Here is a 25280-nt window from a genome sequence, read left to right as displayed (position 1 = left end):
TCTGTGAGTTAGATAGATGTCAGCCTGGTCTACATCACAAGTTCCAGGATAGCCAAGGTTCTATAGAGAGATGATGTCCCAAAGAAAAAAAGGAGAATGCTTTAATTAGCCCTGAATGCTCTTGCTTGTTACCAAGTCATGCCTGGAACTTCTCTAGGCAATTGGTGCTGTAATTGAGCTTTTGTTCTGTTCTGCAAGATCTAATTGCCTGCCATTAATAAGATATCGCCCATATTTTTGGTTTTGGTTTTTTGAGACAGTGTTTCTCTGGCTGGCCTTGAACTCACAGAGATCTACCTCCCTCTGCCTCCTGAATGCTGGAGATTACAGGTGTGTGCACCACCACACCCGGCTTAAGGTATTGCGCATGTTTTTATACTTAGGCCTTTACAGGGCTAGACTTGAATTCTATTTCACACTTTCCAATTTAATTAAGACTTTTAAAAAATGATAAAACTTTTTTTGTTTTGTTTGGATTTTTTGAGGCAGCGTTTCTCTGTGTAGCTCTGGCTACACATGTAGACCAGACTGGCTTCCAACTCAAAGATCTGCCTCCTGAGTGCTAGGAATAAAGGCTGCACCACCACCCAGCTTGATGAAACTATTTTTATCAGAAGATTTGTACTGGTCAAGGTTCTTGGGTACAAATAACTAAACTGATCTTTGTTAATTCAAACCAAAAGGAATTAGCTAGCTGAGTCCTTGTTAGCTGGTTAGTCAAGCATTGAAAGAAGGCTGGAGTACAGGCTGGCCAAGAGAACAGCCAGGCTTGCCACAGGGATAGTCTTCAGTAGCAGTCTTGTGGGTGTTTTCACTTAGATTAGTTGCTCTAGACTCTCTGGTGAGCAAGTGTGTGAACCACCTGAGCCTTTGACCTAAACTAGCTGTGCTTAAATATGAGAAGTACAGTATGGGCTTGCACCCACCTGTTTGGATTCTCCATAAATAGGACTTTCAGGCGGAGTGACAGTTATCTCCCAATATAGATATTTTTACCTAAGTCTAAAGTTTAAGATCTAGTAACTTGGGATTCTGGAAGTAATAGGAACTGTTGGCTCTGTTATTAACAATTAAACTTTATTATACAACCCAACAAGCATATACAAGAAGGAAAAAAAGGTTAAAAGGACAGAAGAGTAAACCTTCTGGAATCCGTTCCGCAGGACGGGTCCTTAGGTGTCTCTGTCCCGCGAGCTGGTCCGGTCCCTTGCTCTCTCCGCTTGCCCCGCTCGCCTTCACCTGTTGTTTTTTTCTTTTCACCACCTTCCCAGTCACAAGCAAAGGGCGTTCTCCTTCTCCCTTCGAGGGTCAGTTAGGAAAACAATAGCCACGGTGGGGTTCCCAGGTCGGCTTCCTGAATTCCAAGCCCAGGAAGGCTCCAAACAGTCTGTCACAAGGTATTCATGGCTTGCCCCAAGGGTAAAGCCTGCTAAGACTGCTTCCACCTGTGACAAAGCTTAATCTTTCACACAAGGAACCTTCAAGAGAAGATGTCTTCCGGGCGTGGTGGCGCACGCCTTTAATCCCAGCACTCTGGAGGCAGAGGCAGGTGGATCGCTGTGAGTTCGAGGCCAGCCTGGTCTACAAAGCGGGTCCAGGACAGCCAAGGCTACCCAGAGAAACCCTGTCTCCAAACACCAAAAAAAAAAAAAAAAAAAAAAAGAAAGAAAAAAGAAAAAGAAAAGAAAAGATGTCTTGCTGGTGGTGGTTTAATTCCTTTAATCCTAGCACTAGGGAGGCAGGGGCAGGTGGATTGGATCACTGTGAATTCAAGGTCAGCCTGATCTACAAAGAGAGTCCAGGACAGCTAGGGCTATGCAGAGAAACCCTGACTGGGAAACCAAAACCAAAAATCGCCATTAGTTGGTACCAGAGCCAAGACTACAACCAATCTTTCAAGAACTGCTAAATTATTTGAAAATTAGTCATGGAATGCCAATAATTTAAGCTTTTGAGTTGTTTTGTTTTGTTTTATGAGAAAGCAGGATCTTATATAGCCATGGCTGGCCTGGAACTTTGGTTTAAAATGACCTTGCTCGTTGTTACCCTCCTACCTGTTTTCTTAATGTTGAGATTACAGGCATGTGCTATTGCTCCTGGTGTGTTTTTTGCTTCCTGGTATATTAATATAATGTTTCAGTATAAGAATTAGAATTACGGAGGTCTACTTCTATATTTTTATTTGTTTATTCATTAGACATTACTACTTACCATAGAGATACTAGGAGTTGGAAGTGTATTTACAAGAAATTCATAGTTTAGTAAAGGAGGCAGATATAAAGATACATTATTATAGCATACTGTGATTTGTCCCTGTAGAGAATAAAAGAAAATTCATGTCATTAACTTTATAGAAGTTAGCCTTATTTCAGTATGTCAGAAATTGCATTTGTTGTTGTTTTGCAGCACTGGGGATGACACCCAGGGCTTCTACACAGACACTGGGCTTACTAGGCTACATCCTCAGACCCTGGATTTTTAATTAATTAATTTATTTATTTATTTTTTTGAGACAGGATCTCACTGTGTAACTCAAGATAGCATCAAACTCTTCATCTTTCTCACTGCCTCCCAAATGTTGTAATGCAGACCAGGTGTGTGCAGCCGCACCCAGGCCTGGCCTCGCTCTTTACTTACACTCTTGGGTTTTTTGTTTTGTTTTGTTTTTGTTTTTATAAAATTTATTTATTTATCATATATACACAGTGTTTTGCCTGTATGTACACCAGAAGAGGGCACCAGATCTCATTACAGATGGCTGTGAACCACCATGTGGTTGCTGGGAATTGAACTCAGGACCTTTGGAAAAGCAGACAGCACTCTTAACCTCTTAGCCATCTCTCCAACCCCACATTCTTGGTTTTTCGAGACAGGGGGTTTCTCTGGGTAGCCCTGGCTGTCCTAGACTCACTTTGTAGACCAGGCTGGCCTCGAGCTCACAGTGATCTGCCTGCCTCTGCCTCTGCCTCCCGAGGGCTGCGATTAAAGGTGTGTGCTACCACGCTGGTCTGAATTACACTGTTTTATACACAGCCTAGTCAGCCAGCAGGTTTTCTTTTTTGATTACTATTTAAAGTTATTATAAAATACAAACCCTGCTTTATTTTCTTTGACAGTTTCATACATGTATACAATGTATCTTGATCATATCTATCTATCCTTAACACTACTTTCCTATTCTCTAATCTTCTGTTCCCTGTAGAACCTCTTAGAATATCACTTGCACCTTTTCTTTTCCTGCACAACTCACTGAGTCCAGTTAGTGCTGCTTGAATGTGCATGGTTGTGCGATCATCCACCAGAGCATGGCAACTCCAAAAGAAAATGACACCCCTCCCTCCAGCAAACATAAATCGCCAATAACTCCTCGGCTAGAGGTGGGGCTTCATGAGCCAACCCCATCTATGCTGGAATGTTGCTTGGCTTGCTCCGTGTACAGGTTATCACAGCTGTTGTAAATTAATGAATACAATAGCCACAGCATATTGAAAACAACATGTCTTAGCTTCCCTGAGCCTTGTTTTAGAAAGAGACACCACTCTAGTTGAAGTGTCTCAACAAGGTAAGATTTCTTCTTCTAGAAGGCGTACTGTTTATCAGAGCAGAATAGCAGGCATGCCAGGACAGGAAGTGTGCTTGGTTTTTGTCGTTTTAATGCAATTGGCAACTATGTCTTTTCCCATTGACTGGAGTTGGACCTCACAGTCTCTCCAGATCGGCAGATATACAAGGAATGGGAAAGGGTTCACTGACCCAAAGAGAAAGGAGTCGCTGCTCCAAGGGGAATGGGTCTAATCCAGATTATTAGGTTCTTGGAATGCAACAGGAGCCCCCTATGTACAGGGTGGGAAAGGATGAAAATGTTTGCAAATGGGGGAAAGATGAGCAAAGATTAATACCTGATGTTTCTTATATTTATGGTATAGATGAAGAAGCTTCTTTGACTATGAGTGAGCGAGTGCTACTCTGTGGACATAAGCATAAATCTTTACCATTTAGCAGAACAGTAGTAGTTAATTCCCTAGAGCCTATGACCTCTGCAGCTCTGGGCCTTTGACCAGTTTACCACATTAAAAGAAAAATCATCATAAAATGTTTCAGATATAAAAGGTTTAAAGAATAAGAGATATTCCCAGCAGTTGGGAGGCAGAGGCAGGCGGATCGCTGTGAGTTCGAGGCCAGCCTGGTCTACAGAGTGAGTCAGGGCAGTCAAGGCTACACAGAGAGACCCTGTCTCAAAACCCTGCCCCCCAAAAAAGAGATATTAAATATAACATTATATTTAAGAAATAAAGCGAGGTATAGATGCCTTTGGAAGGCTGCAGCAGAAGGATCAAGAGTTTGAGGCCAGCCTTGTGAGACCCTTAAAAACAAAACAAACAAAGCAATCAACAACCCCCAAAAAACTACAGTAGAAATTCGTGTGTGTGTGTGTGTGTGTGTGTGTGTGTGTGTGTGTGTGTGTGTAATTTCCTTACCCTTTTAGATATACCCATAATCCCAGTTTGTTTGTTATTATAGCAGTCTATGTCTTTGTACCTAAGCATCAATTGCCAAATGACATATAATCATACTGTGTAGTATTATATTTTAGGAATTTTATAGCCCCGTGGGCAGAAGTACCAAAAGATTGAATCCAGGAACATACAAAAGAGATTATATGCCATGAACAAGTTTAGTTTATCCCAGGAAAGCAAAAGTGCCATGTCATAAAAAATTAATTTAATGTGTTACATTAATTGAATAAAATATAGAAGCTGGGATGTAGCTCACTTAGTAGAGGGCGCATGGACAAGCTATCACCACATAACTAGGTATGATAGCATAGCCCTGTAATCCCAATATTAAGAAGTGGAAACATTAAGATAAGTTTGTTTTGGTTTGTTTGGTTTTTTTCAAGACAAGGTTTTTCTGTGTAGCCCTGACCATCCAGGAACTCACTTTGGAATCCAAGTTGGCCTCGAACTCACAGAGATCCACCTGCCTCTCATACATATTAGGCCAGTCTGAGCTATATGATACTATCTTAAAAAAAAAGGGCGGGGGCTGAAGAGATGGCCCAGAAGTTAAGGGCACTGTTTGTTCTTCCAAATTTCTAAATTCAATTCCCAGCAACCACATGGTGGCTCACAACCATCCACAATGAGATCTGGTGCCCCCTTCTGGTGTTCAGGTACGCATGTGGGCAAATTACTATATAAATAATAAATAAAAATAAAGAAACAAAAAGTAGGGTCTGGAGAGATGACTCAGTGTTAAGAGCACATGCTGCTCTTACAGAGGTCCAGTATTCAGTTCCTAGCATCCATTTTGGGCACCTCCCAACCCCTGAAACTTGCTGTAAGGGTTCTGATGGCCTCCTGAGGCCTCTGTGAAGACTGCACAAATACAAATGTGCATGCTCACACACATTGAGACAAAAGATCTCTTCACTGTGTAGTGGTCTTAAACTCAGAAAGGTCTACCTGTGTCTTCCTCTCAAGTATTAAGGGTAAAAAATTTTTAAAGAAAAAACTCAGAGAACTAGCATTGGCTAATTCTAACCTCATTTCATAATTTAAAAAAATCACAGGAGCTAGAGAAGTGACACGGTGGTTAATAGCATTGCTGCTTTTCAGGACGCTCTGGATTCAAGTTCCAGCACCTACCTCATGGCTAACAACCATCTGTAACTCCCATTCCAGGGAATCCAGTACCGCCTTCTGGCCTCTGAGGGTACCAGACAAAAATAGAGACAAAAGCACCCACATCTATAGCCTTAAAGAAAATCACTCAACAATTGGGGATTGAAGGGAAATTCCTCAGATTTATAAAGGGTATCTAAAAATAGTTCACAACTGCTGAGAAAATGAAACTTCCCTCTAAGGTCACAACAAGACAAGCCACTGCTCTCTCTCCCTTCTTTGAACGATGTACTAGAGTTTATAACAGGGAAGTTGTGGAAGAGAGAGATGAAAGATACTCAGCCTGGGCAGAAAGAAGTAAAACTACAACAAATATTGTCTTGTCAATTGGAATACTTAGGAATTTCTGAAAACTGTTAAACTTAGTAAACTGTTAGCACTAATAAGATAATAAGATTGCAAGTTAAGCCGGGCTGTGGTGGCTCACACCTTTAACCCCAGCACTTGGGAGGCAGAGGCAGGTGGATCTCTGGTCTACAAAGTGAGTCCAGGACAGCCAGGGCTCTGCTACACAGAGAAACCCTGTCTCAAAAAACAAACAAACAAGCAAACAAACAAGATTGCAAGTTAAACAAAGCAATGAACAGTCAGAGAATGAAGAGAATTCCATTTACAGCATCATCAAAAAGGGTTTTTGTTTTGTTTTATTTTTTTCTATTTTTATTTTTTGGTTTTTTTTGAGACAGGGTTTCTCTATGTGTAGTCTTGGCTGACCTGGACTGACTTTGTAGACCAGGCTGGCCTCTTGGAACTCACAGAGATCCACTTGCCTCTTCCTCTCCAAGTGCTGGGATTACACACGTGTGCCACCACACCCAACTAAGAATAAGTTTTTTAGAAAAGATTTATTTATTATTTATACAGTATTTTGCCCAATTGTGTGCCTGCACGCCAGAAGAAGGCACCAGATTTCATTATAGATGGTTGTGAGCCACCATGTGGTTGCTGGGAATTGAACTCAGGACCGTTGGAAGAACTGACATGCTCTTAACCTTGAGCCATCTCTCCAGCCCTAAAATTCTTAATAAATTAAGAAAAGCACAAGACATTTTAAAACACTGAAACCTATAAAACAGTGTTGAGACAGGACATGATGGCACACACCTTTAATCTCAGCACTTGGGAAGCCAAAAGCCAGAAAGATCTCTGAGTTTAAGGACAGCTTGGTTTACACAGCAAGTTCCAGGCCAGCCAGTGAACACAATGAGACCTTGTCTCAAAAAACAAAACCACAAATGTCTGGGTGTAATGGTGCATGCCTGTAATCCCAGCACTTGGGAGGCATAGGCAGGCAGATCTCTGTAAGTTTGAGGCCAGCCTGGTCTACAAACTGAGTCCAGGACAGCCAGGGCTACACAGAGAAACCCTGTCTTTAAAAACAAAACAAAACAAAAATCCTGAAACATTGAGTTTTTGGTTTTGTTTTTTTTTTTTTTTTTAAAGCCAAATGCACAAGCCTAACAGCATGGGTTTGGTTCCCTAGACACACAATTTTTATTTTTATTTTTACTTTTTTTAAAATCTCAAAATTCTCACTGGGAGTTGGGAGGCAAAGTCGGGAGAATTGGCTGAAAGCTCAGGAGAGATAGCCAGGATTCTACTCAGGAACAGGGTGGAAGAAGAAAAGGGATTCTTAAAAATTGTCCTCTTTCTTGTACACACACAGTGGCACACGCACACATACCTATAAGTTAAAGAAAAAAGACAGGTGCAGTGGGACACCTGTAACACCTTGGGAAGCTGAGGCAAAGAGATTACTAGAACTTTCGAGTTCAAGGCCAGCAGGCAGCATAGTGAGATTTTTTTTTGTCTTTAAACAAAAACAAGAAAAAGGGGCAGTGGTGAGAGATACCTTAATCCCAGCACTAGAGTCTCTGAGTTGGAGGCCAGCCTGGTCTACAAAATCCCAATTGTTTGATTTTTACCAATAAAGACTCAGGAGCCAAATGCTGAGGTGAACTACCAGCTCAAAGGCAGAGAAAAAGCACCCAGCTGACCTTCTTACTAAGCCAACATCTCAGAAGGAAGAAACCCTTTCTCCTTCTCCACATTGTCTTACTACCCTCAAAGCAATGTCCCTCCTTTCTGTTTACTTATGTTCACTCCCTTCACACTGCTTGCTCTGCCTCTTGACTTATGGTTGACTTTATTAACTATTGGATTAAAGTTGTATGCTAGGGGGCTGGGCATGGTAGCGCACACCTTTAATCCCACCACAAAAGAAACAGGGTTTTTAAGTTCATAATCTCAGGGTTCACAATGTGATCAAATATTCTGCAACAACAGAGAGAGTTGCAGGACAGCCAGGGAAGGCTACACAGTCCTGAAAAACCAAACCAAACAAACAAACAAAAATAAAACCCCATAAAAACCAGAGATGTATACAAGGCATGGGATAACAATTGAGATGTAATATGAATAAATTAATAAAATATATTTTAAAAAACCAGAGATGTTAAGTGTTAGCAAGGTGGAGTAAATGAGTTTTCATGTGTGTGTGGTGTGGATATTTAAATGGTACAGCTGCTTTGGAAAATAGTTTAGGGGCCAGGTAGATGGCTCAGTGATAAAAGGTGCTTGCTGCTAAGCCTCATGACCAGAGTTCATTTCCTAGCTGCATAGTGGGATTTGGGGACCAAGTCCCACATGTTGCTCTTGGACCTCCACTTCTGAGTCATGGCACACATCCCTGGCCCACCAGTAAATCAGTATAAACAAACACAAAGGAGAGTAGCCTGAGCCATATATGCCTTTTAATCCCAGCACTGAGGAGGCAGAGGCAGGCAGATCTCTGTGAGTTCTAGGACAGCCAGGGCTACAAAGAGACACCCTGTCTCAGAAAACCAAAAGAAATTATAAGAAAGTAGTTTGAGAGTTCCTAAAAAATGTAAATGTAGGGGCTGGGATTGTAACTCAGTTGGGATGAGTGCTTGCCAAGCATGTAGGAAGCCTTGGGGTCTATCGCCAGCAACCCTGTGGTAAGGTGTAAGCATAGTTCTACCATTGTTACCATAAGCTAGCAGATTCACTCCTAGGACTACCCAAGGAAGTGAAAATGCATCTACATAGAGACTGTTATTTATGGTAGCCCCAAAGTAGAAACAACACAGTTGCCTGTTGCCTACTAAGCAACAGGTGATATACATTTATATGAAGGAATGTTGTTCAGCTATGAAAAGAAATAAAATCCAACACTGTTAAAACTTGAAAACAGGCCGAGTAAAGGGAGCCAGATGAAAGAGCTATATGTATAATTCCATATTTGTTTTTTTTGTTTTGGTTTTGGTTTTTCCAGATAGGGTTTCTCTGTATAGCCTTGGCTGTCCTGTACTCCTCTGTAAACCAGGCTGGTCTCGAACTCACAGAGATCCGTCTGCTTCTGCCTCCTGGGTGCTGAGATTAAAGGCGTGTGCCATCACTCCCAGCCTTTTTTTTTTTTAAATACATGATCTCATTGTGTAGCTCTGGCTGTCCTCAGATTCACTATGTAGACCTGGCTGTCCTCACAGAGATCCACCTGCCTTTGTCTCCTGTGCCACCACACCCAGCCATGATTCTGTTTATTCGAAATGTTGGGAATAGACAAAGACAGACTTGTGGCTAGCAGGGATTAAGAGTGAGGGAAGTGTCTGAAAATAGATACCCAATATGTACTGCAGAGGGGTGAACTTCTAGTATGTAGATTATACTTCAGTTTGAAAACAAGGAAGACACTAATACAGGAAGGAGACAATCCACTAAAAAGGTAGGTGGAAAGTCTTACCTGGTGGTGTGGGCTGTAATCCCAGGATGCAGGAGGCCGAGGCAAGAAGATGGAGGCTAATGAGATCCTGTGTCACAGAAGGGGTGGAAGCCTCAAAGGACATGTCATTTATAAACCTTGGTGGTTAGTATTTAAAGCTGGCTCAGCTTCGCAGTCTTCCTTGGTACGTGTCGTCTCTGTCTCTTTGTTGCCTTCAGCGTGATTTCTAGTCTTTGACCTGCTGTAAGACTGCTCACTCCTGGACTTGAAGTGCAGTGAGATGACAGGAATAAAGCACCGACACATACCTTTGTGTGCATGCAAAATAACAATACCCCAAGTAAATATTTAAAAACCTTTTTTTTGCCGAGCGTGGTGGCGCACACCTTTAATCCCAGCACTGGGGAGGCAGAGGCAGGTGGATCGCTGTGAGTTCAAGGCCAGCCTGGTCTACAAAGTGAGTCTGGGACAGCCAAGGCTACACAGAGAAACCCTGTCTCAAAAAACCAAAAAAGAAAGAAAACTTTTTTTTTTTTTAGTTATTTGAGGTTATGTGCTAGGTCTTGAACACTTTTTTGTATAAGTTTTTTTTTTCCACAACTAACTTGAGGGAGTACTATTTTCTGCATTTTATAGGTTTAGAAGTAGTAACTGGTTAAGTAATTATTCTAAATACAAGTGTTAGACTAGTATTCAAGCGTAACAATTCAGTGTTTAATTGAATGGAGGTAGCATGCTATTTCCAACCACACCAGTCTTTTTGCAGGTCTTTGGATATTTCATTTCATGGATACCATGCCTGTTGCTGTCTTTTCAGGTCCATTAATGAGATGAAACGGTTGGAGGAAATGTCGAATGTATTTCAGAGTTCTGGAGTTGAGAATCACCCTCCTGAACCAAAGTCCCCAGCAGAAGGGAATGAAAAGTTGAAGGACAAAGAAGAGCCATGGGAAATGGTGATGGACAAGAAACACTTCAAACTGTGGCGGCGCCCAATTACAGGCACCCACCTTTACCAGTACCGCGGTGAGCCATGGCCCGCTGCATTTGTTCCTGTTCTTACTTGGTGCATGTCATCTTTGCCTTACTTTGTTGCTCCCTAACTTTCCCCAACCCTTCTTGTTCTAGTTTTGGGAACATACACAGATGTGACCCCCCGGCAATTCTTCAATGTTCAGGTGAGTTTATTTTCTCTCCAGATTTGAAGCTTTCTGGCTCCACGAATTCCTGTAATCTCAGCACTTGGGAAGGCGAGGCAGGAGACTTGCTCACAGTTAGAGTCAAGCCTGGATTGTGTGTCAAAGGCAAGGCTAGTCCCTTTCCCAAATGTTAAATAAATTAAAAACAATAAAATAGTTGAACGTGGCAGCACATACCTTTAATTCAAATACTCAGGAACTAAAGGAGTTTGAGGCCAGACTGGGCTACACAGGTAGTTCCAGGATAGCAGAGCATAAATAGAGAGACCCTGTCTCAAAAAATAAACAAAAACCCAATAAAAGTAAAATAAAAGTGAGAAGAGAAGGTGAGATCACCCAGAGTACTACATAGAACCTTTTTCCTGATATTTCCATTTTTCATTTTTTATTTTAACTTCTAAAGCTGAACAATGCATGCAACTTTAATCCCAGCACTTGGGAGGCAGAGACAAGGCAAATCTCTGAAATTGAGGACAGCCTGACTTACAAAGTGAGTTCCAGGACAGCCAGGGCTACACAAAGCAACATTGTCTCAAACAAACAAAAAGAATACCACAAAAATATAAAATAAGTATACAAAGTATTAGGCCTTTTAAGGACATTTTTTTGTTTGTTTATTTTATTTTGTTTTGGTTTTCGAGACAGGGTTTCTCTGTGTAGCCTTGGCTGTCCTGGACTCCCTTTGTAGACCAGGCTGGCTTCGAACTCACAGCCATCCGCCTGTTAATGGTATTTTTTAAACATAATTTGTTTTTGCTGGTGTTCAATCCCCAGTCCCCTTCCCACCCCCTCCCCCCAGGCTCCTCCCTTCTTCCTCTGGTGTATTTCTACCCTAGTCATCCCTTTCAACTTTCCTAGCATACCTGTTCTATTATCCTCCCCACTTTCATCAATCCCTTTTCTGTTTTCTTTGACTCCTCCCTGGTTTCATGACTTACACCTACACTCGCATCCTCATACTTATACATATATAAACATTAAAAGCTAGCATCTGCATATGAGAACATGGCATATGTCTTTCTGAGTCTGTTATCTTGTTAAATATAATTTCCAGTTTCATCATCTTTTTGGTTTTTTGTTTTTGTTTTTGTTTTTTTGAGACAGGGTCTCTCTATGTAGCCTTGGCTTTCCTGGACTTGCTTTGTAGACCAGGCTGGCCTCAAACTCACAGCGATCTGCCTGCCTCTGCCTCCCGAGTGCTTTTGAAAGTTTTACAATTTCATTTTTCTTTTCAGCTGAATAAAATTCCATCGTATTTAAGTACCACATATTTACTATCCATTCATTTAGTTTAATTTACTTCCTTTTTTGAATGGTGCAGCAGTAAACATCTATAGTAAGATACAGAGTATATAGGGTATATGCCCAGGATAGTGATATGGTTGGGTCATATGATAGGTTTTTGTTTGTTTGAGGAACCTCCATACTGATTTTCATAATGGCTTTTCCAGTGTATAATTCCACCAACAATGTGTACGGGTGACTGTTTCCTTACCATCATTTGTGAGATTTTTGCCAGCCTTTCAATAACTAGTTTGTTAATTATAATACCCACTAAAGCCATGCCTGTTGGAATAGGCCTGTAATCCCAGCTTTTTTGGAAGGCTAAAGCCTTCCTAGGACACAATGAGTTCAAGGCCAGCCTGGTCAACTTAATGAGACTGTAGTATGTGAAGGGTGTACTGGATGATTCCCCAGAACTGCAACCACAGTACACCTACTAAGGATATTCAAGTGCGCTTTGACGTCGGCACTGGATTTTGTCACTGCTGGGTTCAGTTTTGATGTATACAATATGTCTGTTTTTGAAGTTCCTTAGTTACTTGATATGCCGGAAGATGAGAAATACTTCCTGAATTTCAGAGATCTGCTTGTACTTTGAGACCTTTTTCTGTTTAAAGTGGTTTAGAATTAGCATGTCTTTATGCATTGCATGTTCTCTTTTCTCCAGACATTTTTTTCTGAGGGCACATGTGTGGCTTGTGGAGGCCACAGGACAACTCTGTAGAGCTGCTTCTCCCCTTCCACCTTTATGTGGGTTCTGTGTACTGAATTCGGGTTGTTAGCTTGTGTAGTCAGGCAGTGTCTAGTTCCATTCTGTTGCTGATCAAACTCTGACCACAAGCAACTTAGAGAAGAAAGAGTTTGTTTCAGTTTATAGATTATAGTCAATAACAGAGAAGTTTGGATAGGAATTTGAAACAGGAATCATGGAAGAATACTTGGCTCATGTTTGGCCTCCTTTCTTACATAGTTCAGAACCACCTTCCCAGGGAATGATTCTATCCATAGTGGGCTGGATCCACCTGTGTCAGCTAACAGTCAGACATGCCCATAGGCTAGTCTTATCTGACATCCCCTTCTCATGTGACTCCAGGCTGGTTTAAGTTGACAGTTAAAGCTAACTAAAACAGGTAGCTAACATGTTTACCCACTGAGCTATCTTGTCAGCTCCAGTCTACAGATAAATCTATTTCATAGTCTTTGTATATGTTCATATATGTGCATATATGATATGGAAACTGGACATAGGCTGTCAAAACTTGCTAGACAAGTAATCTAACCAGGGAAACTGCATCTTCAATCTTTTGGTTTTTTGAGACAGCTCTCCCTATGTATACTCCCTAAGTCCAGTATTGCTTTGAACTTCTGATCCTCCTGTCTTTCTTCTAGAATTGCTATTATTTACAGGCATGAGCCACCAATGTCTGGTTGCATTTTTAAGACTCCCCTGTAGTAGAGGGCTGGAGAAATGACTCAGTGGTTGAGAGCACTGTTTGCTCTTCTAGGAAACCTAGGTTCCCAGCATCCACATGGTGGCTCACCACTCTAACTCCAGTCCCAAGAGCTCCAACATCAGGATGGCATGCACATGGTGCACACAGACAGCCATGTAGGCAAAACATGCACATAAAAGTTTTAAAAGAAAAGAAAAAAAAGTCCTTCAGGTGACTGGGGGGTGGGTAAAGTACTTGCTGATTAAATATGAGATGAGCTGGGCGTGGTGGCGCATGCCTTTAATCCCAACACTCGAGAGGTAGATGCAGGTGAATCGCTGTGAGTTCGAGGCCAGCCTGGTCTACAAAGCGAGTCCAGGACAACCAAGGCTGCACAGAGAAACTGTTGTGAAAAACAAAACAAAAACAAACAAACAAAAAATGCGATGAGTTCAGATCCCTCTATCACCCATGTAGAAACTGAGTATGGCAGCAAGTGTTTGTAAGTAACCCTAGCAGTGCTCAGACGCAAATAGATGGATCCCCAGAGATTGCTGGTCAAGTCAAACCAGTGAGCGTCAGTGAAAGATTGATCCTATCTGAATAAAGGAGAGAGTGATAGAAGACACCCAGCATTGATCTCTGGCCTACACATACACAGACATAGAATCCCCTTCAGTGTATGTGAGAATCATTTAATAAACAGTCATGTCTCTTACATGTTGGTACTGTTAAGTCAAGTCACTATTTCCCCAAATTGTCCTTAAGTCAGATATCCAGCCTACCAGAGAAACTTCTGCATCTCTGTTTTGGATCTTCCCTTTTGCAGCTGGATACAGAATACAGGAAGAAGTGGGATGCCCTTGTGATCAAGCTAGAGGTGATTGAGAGAGATGTCATCAGTGGTTCTGAGGTTCTTCATTGGGTAACACATTTTCCTGTGAGTACTTTTACTTTGGTTTTATTTCTGTCACAAGTGTGATGCAGAACACTAATCTTGCCTCACCTCCTTTTTTAGTATCCAATGTACTCTCGGGATTATGTTTATGTCCGGCGGTATAGTGTGGATCAGGAAAACAACGTGATGGTCTTGGTGTCGCGGTATGTATGCTGCTGGAGCCGTTGCTAAGCTCCCCTAGTTGTGCCTTCACACGTCGGTACCTTTGAGTTTGCCTTCATGAGTGCCCCTAGCAGCCGGTGCCCGTCCATCCCTGTTTGGGGAATAGGCTGTGATCCACCAGGGATGCTGAAAGAATAAAGACTTACAAGCTCTTGGGGATGGGAGTGAGTTTTGAGGGTAGAACCTAGACCCTTCCTTACTCACGCTAAGCAAGTGTGGTATTGCTGAGCTGTTGCCCTAAGCCCGTGGTTCTCACCTTCTTAATGCTGTTCTTAATACAGTTCCTCATGTTTTGGTGACCCCCAACCATCCAATTATTTTCATTGCTACTTCATAACTAATTTTGCTACTGTTGCAAATTATAATGTAAATGTCTGTTTGATGGTCTTAGTGACCCCAGTGAAAGGGTCCTTTGATCCTCCCCCCAAAAGGGGTTGAGACCCACGGGTTGACAGACACTGTGCCTAAGTTTAAGTTTTAATTAAATTTTGTGAACTTCTTAATGCTGGTGTTTAAAGGTAGAACTAGAACCTGAGCCTGCGAACCGTGTACTACAAAAGAAGCTACCTATGTACAGCCGGCTGTGTTCATCCATGTCAGCGGACACTCAGTCGTGCTGAGTCAGTGTGCTGGAGTTAGCCCTGCTGTGGCTCACCACTGCTTAATGCAAACACAGTCATTCATCTCTCTCCTCCTTACAGTGCGGTGGAACACCCCAGTGTGCCAGAGTCTCCAGAGTTTGTCAGGGTCAGATCCTATGAATCCCAAATGGTTATCCGTCCTCACAAATCATTTGATGAGGTGAGTTTTGCCTCATGAGAGATGAGTGTAGTGGCATCAAAGTTTTTTTTTTTTCAAGGAATGTCTTTGTCTGAACTGGGCAGAGGTGATTTGCCAGAGTGTGTGCATTAGCATCAGCTGGGACTTAGGTATATTGTGGGCCCTGGTCTTACGTTCTGATTATTTCAGGGGTGGCTAGATCCCTTTGAACTGGAGTTACAGTTTCTGGATTGGAGAGATGACGCAGTTGTTAAGAGTATTGTGCTGGGCAGTGGTGGTGCAGGTGGGTCTCTGAGGAATCTTATCTCGGAAAAGCTTATTTACAAAAAACAAAAAACAAAAAACCACCTTACTGCTCTCACAGAGGACCCAGATTTGATTCCTAGCACCCACTGGGTACTTCACAAATATCCAAAACTCCAATTCAAAGGGATCCAGTGTCCTTTTTTTAATCTTCATAGGCACCAGGCACACATGTACACGCATATAACATGCAAGTGAAACTCTCAAGACATAAAGTAACAGCTAGGGAGATTGACATATTAAAATCAGAGGGAACTTGTTAGGTACATCGTGAGCCCTGGTCTCACTTTCTGGTTTTTCAAGTGTGGCCAGAAATTTTAAATCTTCCTCTTCTTTTTTTAAAATCTAGATTAAAATAAATAAATAAATCTTTAAAAGAAATAAATTCTGAGTTTTATAGAATTCTGAAAGTCACAAATTACTTTATTGTTATCTGTATTTTGAGACAATCTCATATAGCCCAGGCCAGGCAGCTTGAAACTTCCCATGTAATCCAGGCTGATATCTTACTTGCAATCTTCCTGTCTCAGCCTCCTGTGTGCACAGCAACACCTGCACACTATTTTCTGCGCTGTTAGAGTTCTTTGATATTTATTAATTGTATAGTGTTCTGCCTGCATGTGTGCCTGCAGGCCAGAAGAGGGCACCAGATCTCAGTATGGATGGTTGTGAGCCACCACGTGGTTGCTGGTTATTGAACCTCAGAACCTTTGGAAGAGCAGCCTATGTTCTTGATCTCTGAGCCATCTCTGCAGCCCCCTCAAGGCAGTATTTTTATAGTTCCTGAATCTGAAGAAATTTCTGTCGTCTCCCATAGTTTGGGATTTGCCCCATTCCATAGTTCCTATCCTATATGATGGAGAACCTTATCCAGCGAATAATTTGGAGCTTGAAACTACCCTCTTTTCTGATCGTGGGCTCTTATCACATACTAGGCAGCCTGTAACTTCCCAATTCTCCCGTTTTGAGACAAATGTTCTAGCTTTCCTCAGCTGCAGCTCCTTCCTGATTCTTTCTAGGACCTCTACAGTCTACAGGTGTCGGTGGCTGAATCCTCTGGCTCAGTCCATTCCCTGCTTCCTCCTCTAACTCCTCCTCCCCTAGCTGGCAGGAAGTCCAGCCCTATTCCCTCTCCTGCTTGTAAGCTGCTTTATTGGCATATCAGGGAACAATTGGGGAACAATGTTTACACAACATTGAGACAGAAATCAGTGTTTAAATTACACAGTAACCTTATGCCTACAAACAGCCACTAGCTAGAGGCAAGAATGGCCTAGCCCCTCCTGCTTACTTGAACTGAGCTCTGAGATCTCATACTGAAAACAGACTACAACTATATATTACAATTTCCCTCTCTGTTTCTTCAACTTTTGGTATTTTCAGATTTGCTTTAACTGTTGCTGTTGTTAGTTTATTGGCAAGCGTAGGTAATCCTCCAGCAGCGAGGTTGTTTGTTTGTTTGTTTAGTTTTTTTGAGACAGGGTTTCTCGGTATAACAGTCCTGGTTGTCCTGGACTCTTTGTAGACCGGGCTGGCTTTGAACTCACAGAGATCCACCTGCCTTTGCCTCCCGAGTGCTGGGATTAAAGGCCTGCACCACCACGCCTGGCTGAGCCAAGGTTATTATCCCATCAGGAACTGTGTTCTTGGGAATAAAGTGCAACATTGTCCACCAAACACGATCTGCCTTCTGTTAATGTCATATTAAGTGTGATCTTGCTTTTGAAGCTGTTCAGCTGAGGGCATCCAGCTGGATAGATACTCTTTTAAGGACATCCCTGGCATAATTGGTAAATCCTTGCTATATTATTGTTCATTTAAATTTAGATGTGTGTGCGTGTGTATATTGCTTGCTTGTAGGTATTGCACCATTTGTATGCCCTTTGCCCATAGAGATCAGAAGAAGGTGTCTGACGTCTGAGAGTGGAGGTACATATAGTGCTAGGAACCAAACCCAGGTCTTCTGGAGGAACAGCCAACATTTGTAACCACTGAACTATCTCTTTAGCCCCTCTCAAATTTTTATTTTATTTTATTTTTTGGTTTTTCAAGATAGGGTTTCTCTGTGTAGCTTTGGCTGTCCTGGACTCGCTTTGTAGATCAGGCTGGCCTTAAACTCAGTGATCCGCCTGCCTCTGCTTCCCAAGCGCTAGAATTAAAGGTGTGTGTCACCACACCCTGTTCCCTCATCAAATTTTATAACAAGTGGTGATGAGGTTTTAGTTACGCTAATAATTAAGCTAATAGAAAAAGAATGTTAAACTTGCTTTTTGATTGTTTTTTTGGATTTCTTTTTTAACCTGAAAATGATTCAGTATCATTTTAACCTTTTAAAAACACACCTTAGATTCCAGCAGTGAAGCAAAGCAGGGATCCCATCAGGAAATGGGCAGCCTTAAGACTGGATTGGGCCCATGGTTTTTCTTTCTGAATTCTGAACTAGAAGTATTCTTTCAGGTGGGGCTTTTGTTTCACAATAATACAAGCAAATGATATGCAACATATTTATCACAAGAAAACCAAAGTGAGCGCTGTCAGTACTGTGCCCTGTATGTAGTGAGGTAGCCTCGAGTCTTCTTCAGGGCTGACTTTACAGCTCTTTGCATGACCATTATGATTCTGTTTGATTTTTCCCTTTGAGCCCTGGAGCCTCTTTGATTGGCTCCTTGACTTGGGGATAGTTGGTTCACTTTTTTCAGCAGCCTTTATAGTTACTGTGGTGGTCAGAAACATTTGTTACGAACCCACTCAGGCAGGCGGTAGTGGTGCATACCTTTAATCCCAGTGCGTAGTAGGCAGAGGCAGGTAGAGCTCTTAAGTTTGAGAGTAACCTGGCCTGCACAGAGAAACCCTGTCTCAGAAAAAACAAAAATAAAATATAACAAGCCCTCAGATTTGCTGGCACGTTTGTTCTCTCCAGGTTTTTATCAACACCAAGTCCTCAGGCTAGTGTTGGTGAACTGCTGGTGGAGCTGTCATTTTATGCTCAAGATACTCAGCCATGTACAACATGTTGAGTTTTAAAGCCCCTTGAAATAGGTCTTGTCTTTGTAGTTTTTCTTAGCATCTCAGTTCCAGTTAAGCTGTTTTGTTGTCCTAAACACATAGTTATGTATTTGTGGGCCATCATGTGACAGTGGTGTATCTGTTGCCTCAGTCATTTTAGTATTGTGGCCCTAAAGGGAAAGGCTTCTCCTACAAAGTGTTACAGATCTGCTCCCAGAGGGTCCTGGCAATCGGGAGCCAAGGAATATCAGAAAGTCATACTGCACAACAAACCTTACACAAGAGGTTTGGTTTACTGGTGGGGAAACCCAGGAGGGCGGCTGCCTGTGCTCTGCAGAGAAGCAGAAGTAATGGGGGTGAGGGTAGACTTCCAGGATGGGAATTGGTGGGATTTTCAAGTTCAGAGCAAGTCCAGAGCTTGGGCCTTTAACTCGGTAGGGTGGGGGCTGGGTCTACCATTCTGGCTGGTTAGAGGGTTTGTTCTGTGGGTGGAACATGGCAGTTGGAAGTCCTCTGGGAATTGAACCTATGTCCTCTACAAGAGCAGTAAGTGAGGGTTTTTTTTGTTTGTTTGGTTTTGGTTTTTTGAGACGGGGTTTTTCTGTGTAGCACTGGCTGTCCTGGAATTCTTAGACCAGGCTGGCCTCAGACTCACAGACGTCTGCCTGCCTTTGGCTCCCAAGTGCTGGGACTAAAGGCGTGCGCCACCACCGCCTGGCAGCTGAGTCATCCTTTCTCTGGTCACACAGAACTCATTTTGTCATGTAAGCACCCTTTGTGCCGGGTCTGGTCATGTTCCTATTCTGTGGCTTTTACCTCTTTCTGCACACTTCCACAGGGTTCAGTGTGGATTTCTGTTCAGGCATCTTTCACCTTTTTCCTCACTACTGGGAATTGAATTCAAGGCCTCACATTGGGGCAGTGGCTCCACCACTGAGGTGCAATACCATCTAGGGCGCTTTATCTTCACTATCTTGGGCAAGGACTAGAGCTGATGTGTTTGTTATACAGCACCTAGCAAAATGCCAGACACAGCAGACATTCAAATATATGCTGAGAAAATGAACAGCAACTTAGCAGTATCTTTGAGCTGGGGTAAGAGAGTATGTTTTGCTATTAAGATGTCTAGATTCTTGATTTTTTTTTTTAAATGTGTGGCTAGAATGTTTATTTGTTTTTGCTTTTCTTTCAGATAAAACATAGCTGTTCCCAGTTTCTCTTAGGGTCATTGTTTTGTTTGCTTTGTAGCCTTGTGTGCCACCATACATGCAGGACCAGGGCACTCTAACCATCTTAAAAATTCTGGGTCCTTTTTGGCATTAGTTATAATAGGGCTGAGCCAAAGAGCAGTCGGCGTGTAGGCCTGGTGGTCAGTGTTCCCTTCCTCACTTCTGCATCCAACCTGCTCATCTATAAAATGGAAGAGGGTGGTACAGGTGCGACAATATAGTCTGCAAGGACCTAGGGCAGCTCCAGCTGCATAGTGTTCTGTCAACAGTTATTAGCACTAAGAGCAGAAGGGGAAGAGGAGCTCTTTAAATTGTAAACATTGGGCAGCTGCATTGGGTCCTCAAGGTTACCTCATGTTTGAAGATTTGCTAAAAGACCTTTAGGACCCAGCAAATAGTGTACTCCTAGCTAAAATTTAGTATGGTGACATTAGTAAGGACACACAGATGGATTATAAAAGAAAAAGACACAGAATAATCTTGAGTCCAGGTGAGGCTTCCTTTTCTAACTATCAGAGACTTCGTGCCAAAGTTTTCACTAGAAGCTGGTTCTGTAGCACCCTCTATTTAACATGTAAGTTTTGGACACCCATGAAAAAAAATCCATCTTTCACAGAGGCCACGTGATAGTTGTTGTGATTTAGACACAGCTGAACTTTGATATTAGTGTGATCACTTACTGGGAACAAGATAGTCAAGGGCCTTGCTATAAACATGAGCCTCAGGACTTCGCTGTGTTGTGTTTTGCAGAGGGTACTGTACTTCTCACTGCAGTATTGGGTCATGATTATTCTGGTACTGGCTGTGGAGGTTGCTGTGGTAGTCAAGAGCATTTGTTAAGAACCCTCTCGGGCAGGTGGTAGTGGTGCACACCTTTAATCCCAGCACATAAGTTTGAGGCTAGCCTGTCTTAGAAAAAAAAGAACCCTCTCAGATGTCCAGGATCAAGGGGTCCTCATCTTTGCTATTTTTCTTTTCCAGAATGGGTTTGACTACTTACTGACATACAGTGACAATCCACAGACAGTGTTCCCTCGATACTGTGTTAGTTGGATGGTTTCCAGTGGTAAGTAGGGGTATGCACAGGGGTCTGAATCTGAGCTGAACGGTTTGTTCTTTCTGTCCTAATGGCAACAGGAGAACTGGTGCTTTTTGTAGTTGTGTTGGGTGAAAATTGGAAAAAATCTTCCCATTTCCTTCTAGCCTATAAATGGGATTTGAAGGGTTAAGAAAAAATAGGGGGATTGGGCTAGAGAGGTGGCTCAGAGGTTAAGAGCACTGTCTGTTCTTCCAAAGGTCCTGAGTTCAATTCCTAGCAACCACATGGTGGCTCAAAACCATCTATAATGAGATCTGGTGCCCTCTTCTGGCCTGCACACACACATGCCAGCAGACTACTCTATAAATAATAAATAAGCCTGGTGTGGTGGCACATGCCTTTAATCCTTGCTCTTGGGAGGCAAAGGTAGGCAGATCACTGCAAGTTTGAGGCCAACCTGGTCTACAAAGCAAGTCTAGGACAGCCAAGACTACATAGAGAAACCCTGTCTTGAAAATAAATAAGTAAATAAATTGATCTAAAAAGAATGGGGGGAGTTCCTAGAAAGGATCTATTTTTTTAAACCCAGAGGAGAGTTTTTAAGACATTCATTTTGGTGCCTTACATGTAGATGGAGTGCATTGGTGTGTTATTGTTGGTTTTTTGTTTTTTTTCCTGCTCAGTAGTGTTGAATGGTAGTGCGCTCCCGTAATCTCAGTAGTGACTGCAGAGACTGAGACAGGAGGATCAAGGCCTTGGTGACAAAGTGAGGCCCTATCTGATAAAACCAAAATATTGAAGGCTATGAGATCTAGCCAAAAAAAACCTTAGTGGTGGGGCAGTTACTTAGGGAAAGGGCTACTACCTAACAGAGACTGTGTGTCATAGCCCTAAGTATACCTTCCACTTTTAATACCTTGTCTTAGCATCTCACTTGAGTTTTGGTTTTGTTTGATTTTTCTTTCCTTTTGTTTTTTTGAGATCTTGTGTAACCCAGGCTGGCTTTCTCTTTGATGCTCCTACTTCAACCTCAAGAATGATGGAATTAATGGTGTAAAATGCCGTGTCTGACTGCTCATACATTTTACTTTCTTCTCCTCTGATCAGTTCCTTATCCCTTAGGAGGAAGATGGGAATTGGGTACTTTTGTGTTCATTTATCTGAATTAAATGGCAGAGTTTTTTCTTTCTTTTTCTTTCTTTTTTTCTTTTTCTTTTTTTGTTGGTTTGGTTTGGTTTTTCAAGACAGGGTTTCTCTGTAGCCTTGGCTGTCCTGGATTCTCTTTGTAGGCCAGGCTGGCTTTGAACTCAAGAAGTCCACCTGCCTCTGCCTCCCTGAGTGCTGGGACTACAGGCGTGCCCCAGTGCTCCCTGCTCTAGAGGCCAGTCTTACAGAGGATTTCCTCAATTGAGGTTCCCTCCCCCCGGGTGATTCTAGTTTGCATTAAGTTGACAAAACTTAACAGTACCACAGCTTGACAAGATTCTGCTATGTTCCAATAGGCATGCCGGATTTCCTGGAGAAGCTGCACATGGCCACTCTGAAAGCCAAGAATATGGAGATCAAAGTGAAGGACTACATCTCGGCTAAGCCTCTGGAAATGAGCAGCGAGGCCAAGGCCACTGCTCCTGCCTCCGAGCGCAAGAATGAGGGCAGCTGCGGCCCGGCCCGGATTGAGTATGCTTAAGGGCCTTGGGGATGAGGAAAGACAAGCACTTCCAGCCCTGCTGCAGGACAGGGCAGGTCGTACGTGTTAGAAGACATCTGCGCTAACTGTCAACGCAGGAGAGTTAGAACTGGAGTTAGATTTTGTTTGGGGCCCTCTTGCTCTTTACTAAATGGAAAGGACGGTGATGTGGAGGGGTTGTCACGTTCTCAGGCCAGCTGTTGTGAAATCTAGTATCACGCTGAGCTAATCTGGAACGCACTTCCCACTTTAGGCCAGAAGGGGATGGCTCCTATCTGCCTCCTTCGAGAAGCTTCCTTGCTGACATTCCAAATGCCACCATTGGTTGTGCAGCACTCTGGATACCCTTCAGTTCTGTAGGTCACTGAGAAAGTGGTTGGCCCTGGGTTCATTAGGGGCCTCTGAAGCGCTCTTGGTAAGTCTGTGGTGGTGTGAACGATGCTGGCTGAGCCAAGTGCCTTGTCCTCACCTTGCTTTATCTTTAGAGACATGAAGTCTGTACCAAGGGATCCTTCTCCCTGTAAAATACCATGACGTTGACTCATCTGACTTCAAGCAGTTTTCATGGTAACTGGCCTATTGTACTCATGGGCTGAACTCAGTGGATCATGGTCTCTGCTGTAGACTTGCTCAGCTGATTTGTCAGGAGCACCAGAGACAAACCCCTTTAGACAGTAGCTTTCTACTTGATGTCATCAGTGTTTTGATAGGGTCAGTGGAAATGTGCACAAAACATCTCACTTAAAAATAGCTAGATTTCTGCTGGGTGTGGTGGCACACACCTTTAATCCCAGCACTCGGGAGGCAGAGGCAGAGGCAGGCAGAACGCTGTGAGTTCGAGGACAGCCAAGGCTGCACAGAGAAATCCTGTCGAAAAAAGAAAAAAAAAACACAAACAAACAAAACCAGATTTTTTTTTTTTAAATCCTTGTAGCAAAATGGAATTGGGGGTTTGAGCACAACTCCTCCATAGTCTAATTTGTTTGGGCACTATTTTCACTGCAGATTGACTTGGCCTTCCTCGAGGGCTAAAGGTAGTAGTAGATGGTGGTTGTGCCATTTCCTCAGAGCTTTCAAAACTGCAGGCTGATATGTGGGCCAGCAGATGGAGTCTTGCCCCATACCAGTATGATAGGGATGGCGCTTATGTGACCTCTTGAACCTCTAAAACGTTTCTCTCCAGAGCTGACATGGTTTGGATAAGATCAAAACCTGATGTTAGGGGCTTGGCCTTGCTGATTTCTTTATGGTGAATAGGGATCAAGTTTTACATCCTTTTCCTTTTTCTGGAGTTAATATAGCTAAAATTTTCTTTTCCCTGCTTGCCACCCTGTTGTGTTGAAAAGGAAATTAAATCCAGTATGAACTTAACCCTTCCAGCCTTCTGGTTGCCTGTTCAGTTCTGTGCCAAGAAGACAACTAACTCCTCCAATGTTTCTGTCTGTTCAGGTGTTGCCAGAGCAGTAAGTGGTCAGTGAGTTTTTTCCCTTTTCCCCAGGATCTGACAGAAAGAAACCTTTTATCTGAATTTAGCACCTGTAGTTGAATGTGTGTGAGTGTATGAGCGTGTGGCTGTGTGTGTGGTGTGTGAGTGTGTGGTGGGTGTGTGGGTATGTGGTGGGTGTGTGGTGGGTGTGTGGGGGTGTGGTGGGGGTGTGGTGGGTGCAGGTACTAAGCAGTTATAGTTGCCCTCTGTTCTGACTTAATGGTGAATTGTGTCATAATGAGTTTGCTCTTAACTGTGACATTTTTATCAAATGTGTGAATAAATACATAAAGATTGCTACAGAAGAGTGTTTCTTTTTGGCCACACAATGGGCAAAATTGTAAATGTTGGACTCTTTGTCATCCTGATCACAAAGTTGGCATGGGACATTGGTGGGCCTTATTCTTTCTTGGCAGGTTATGAGTGACAAAAACCTAGCCACCCTGAGTGGCCAGCTTGGGAACTGATAATTAAGTGCCTGTGTCTACTCTAGTGTCTTGATCTACTAATTTGTAAATCTAGTAAGAACAAGTTCTAGTTAAGGGAATCCATGTTGGATTGTCCTTTTTGTTTGTTTGTTTTTTGGTTTTTTTGGGGGGGGTCCTTTTCCCTCCCTCCCCCCCCTCTCTCTCTTTCTTTCTCTCTCTCTTTCTTTCTCTCTCTCTTTCTTTCTTTCTCTCTTTCTTTCTCTCTTTCTTTCTTTCTTTCTTTCTCTCTTTCTCTCTCTCTTTCTTTCTTTCTTTCTTTCTCTCTTTCTTTCTTTCTCTCTCTCTTTCTTTCTTTCTTTCTTTCTCTCTTTCTTTCTTTCTTTCTCTCTCTCTTTCTTTCTTTCTTTCTCTCTTTCTCTCTCTCTTTCTTTCTCTCTTTCTCTTTCTTTCTTTCTTTCTCTCTCTCTCTCTTTCTTTCTTTCTTTCTTTGTGTATCCTTGACTGTCCTGGAGTATCTTTGTAGACCAGGCTGGCCTTGAACTCAGCGATCTGCCTGCCTTTGCCTCCCAGGTGTTGGGATTAAAGGTGTGCGCCACCACGCACAGCTGCCAGCATACTTTGAAATGTTTAATATATCTAAAGATTGAAAGAATTTTTAGAATTACTTTGTATCACATTCAGGATGTAGCTCAGTTGGTAGAGTGCTTGTCTGGCATGGATGAAGCCTTGGGTGAGCCTCAGCTTTGCACAGTCTTAATCCCAGATTACAGGTGGAGCCAGAGAGCAAGAAGTTCAAGGTCAGCCTGGGATGCAGGAGACTTCGTTACTTAGGGGCAAAATACAAAAATAGTAATTTAGGT

General features: G+C 42.6%; 1 protein-coding gene across 1 annotated transcript in view; it reads left to right on the top strand.

The window, feature by feature from the left end:
* The window catches only part of STARD7 (StAR related lipid transfer domain containing 7), a 28709-nt gene extending 4412 nt beyond the window's left edge, over positions 1-24297 (top strand). Inside the window, exons 2-8 of the mRNA XM_084777865.1 lie at positions 10244-10452; positions 10555-10604; positions 14172-14282; positions 14361-14443; positions 15164-15263; positions 20762-20846; positions 22322-24297. Of these exons, the coding sequence (XP_084633991.1) occupies positions 10244-10452; positions 10555-10604; positions 14172-14282; positions 14361-14443; positions 15164-15263; positions 20762-20846; positions 22322-22506 (823 nt within the window). The 3' untranslated portion in view covers positions 22507-24297. The remainder of the gene's footprint in view (positions 1-10243; positions 10453-10554; positions 10605-14171; positions 14283-14360; positions 14444-15163; positions 15264-20761; positions 20847-22321) is intronic.
* The last annotated feature ends 983 nt before the right edge of the window (positions 24298-25280 follow it).

The sequence above is a fragment of the Acomys minous genome, assembly GCF_964271855.1.
Source record: "Acomys minous genome assembly, chromosome: 3".
NCBI classification, from domain to species: Eukaryota; Metazoa; Chordata; class Mammalia; order Rodentia; family Muridae; genus Acomys; species Acomys minous.
Note: the sequence above shows the minus strand (reverse complement) of the source record. Positions and strands in the feature narration are given on the sequence as shown.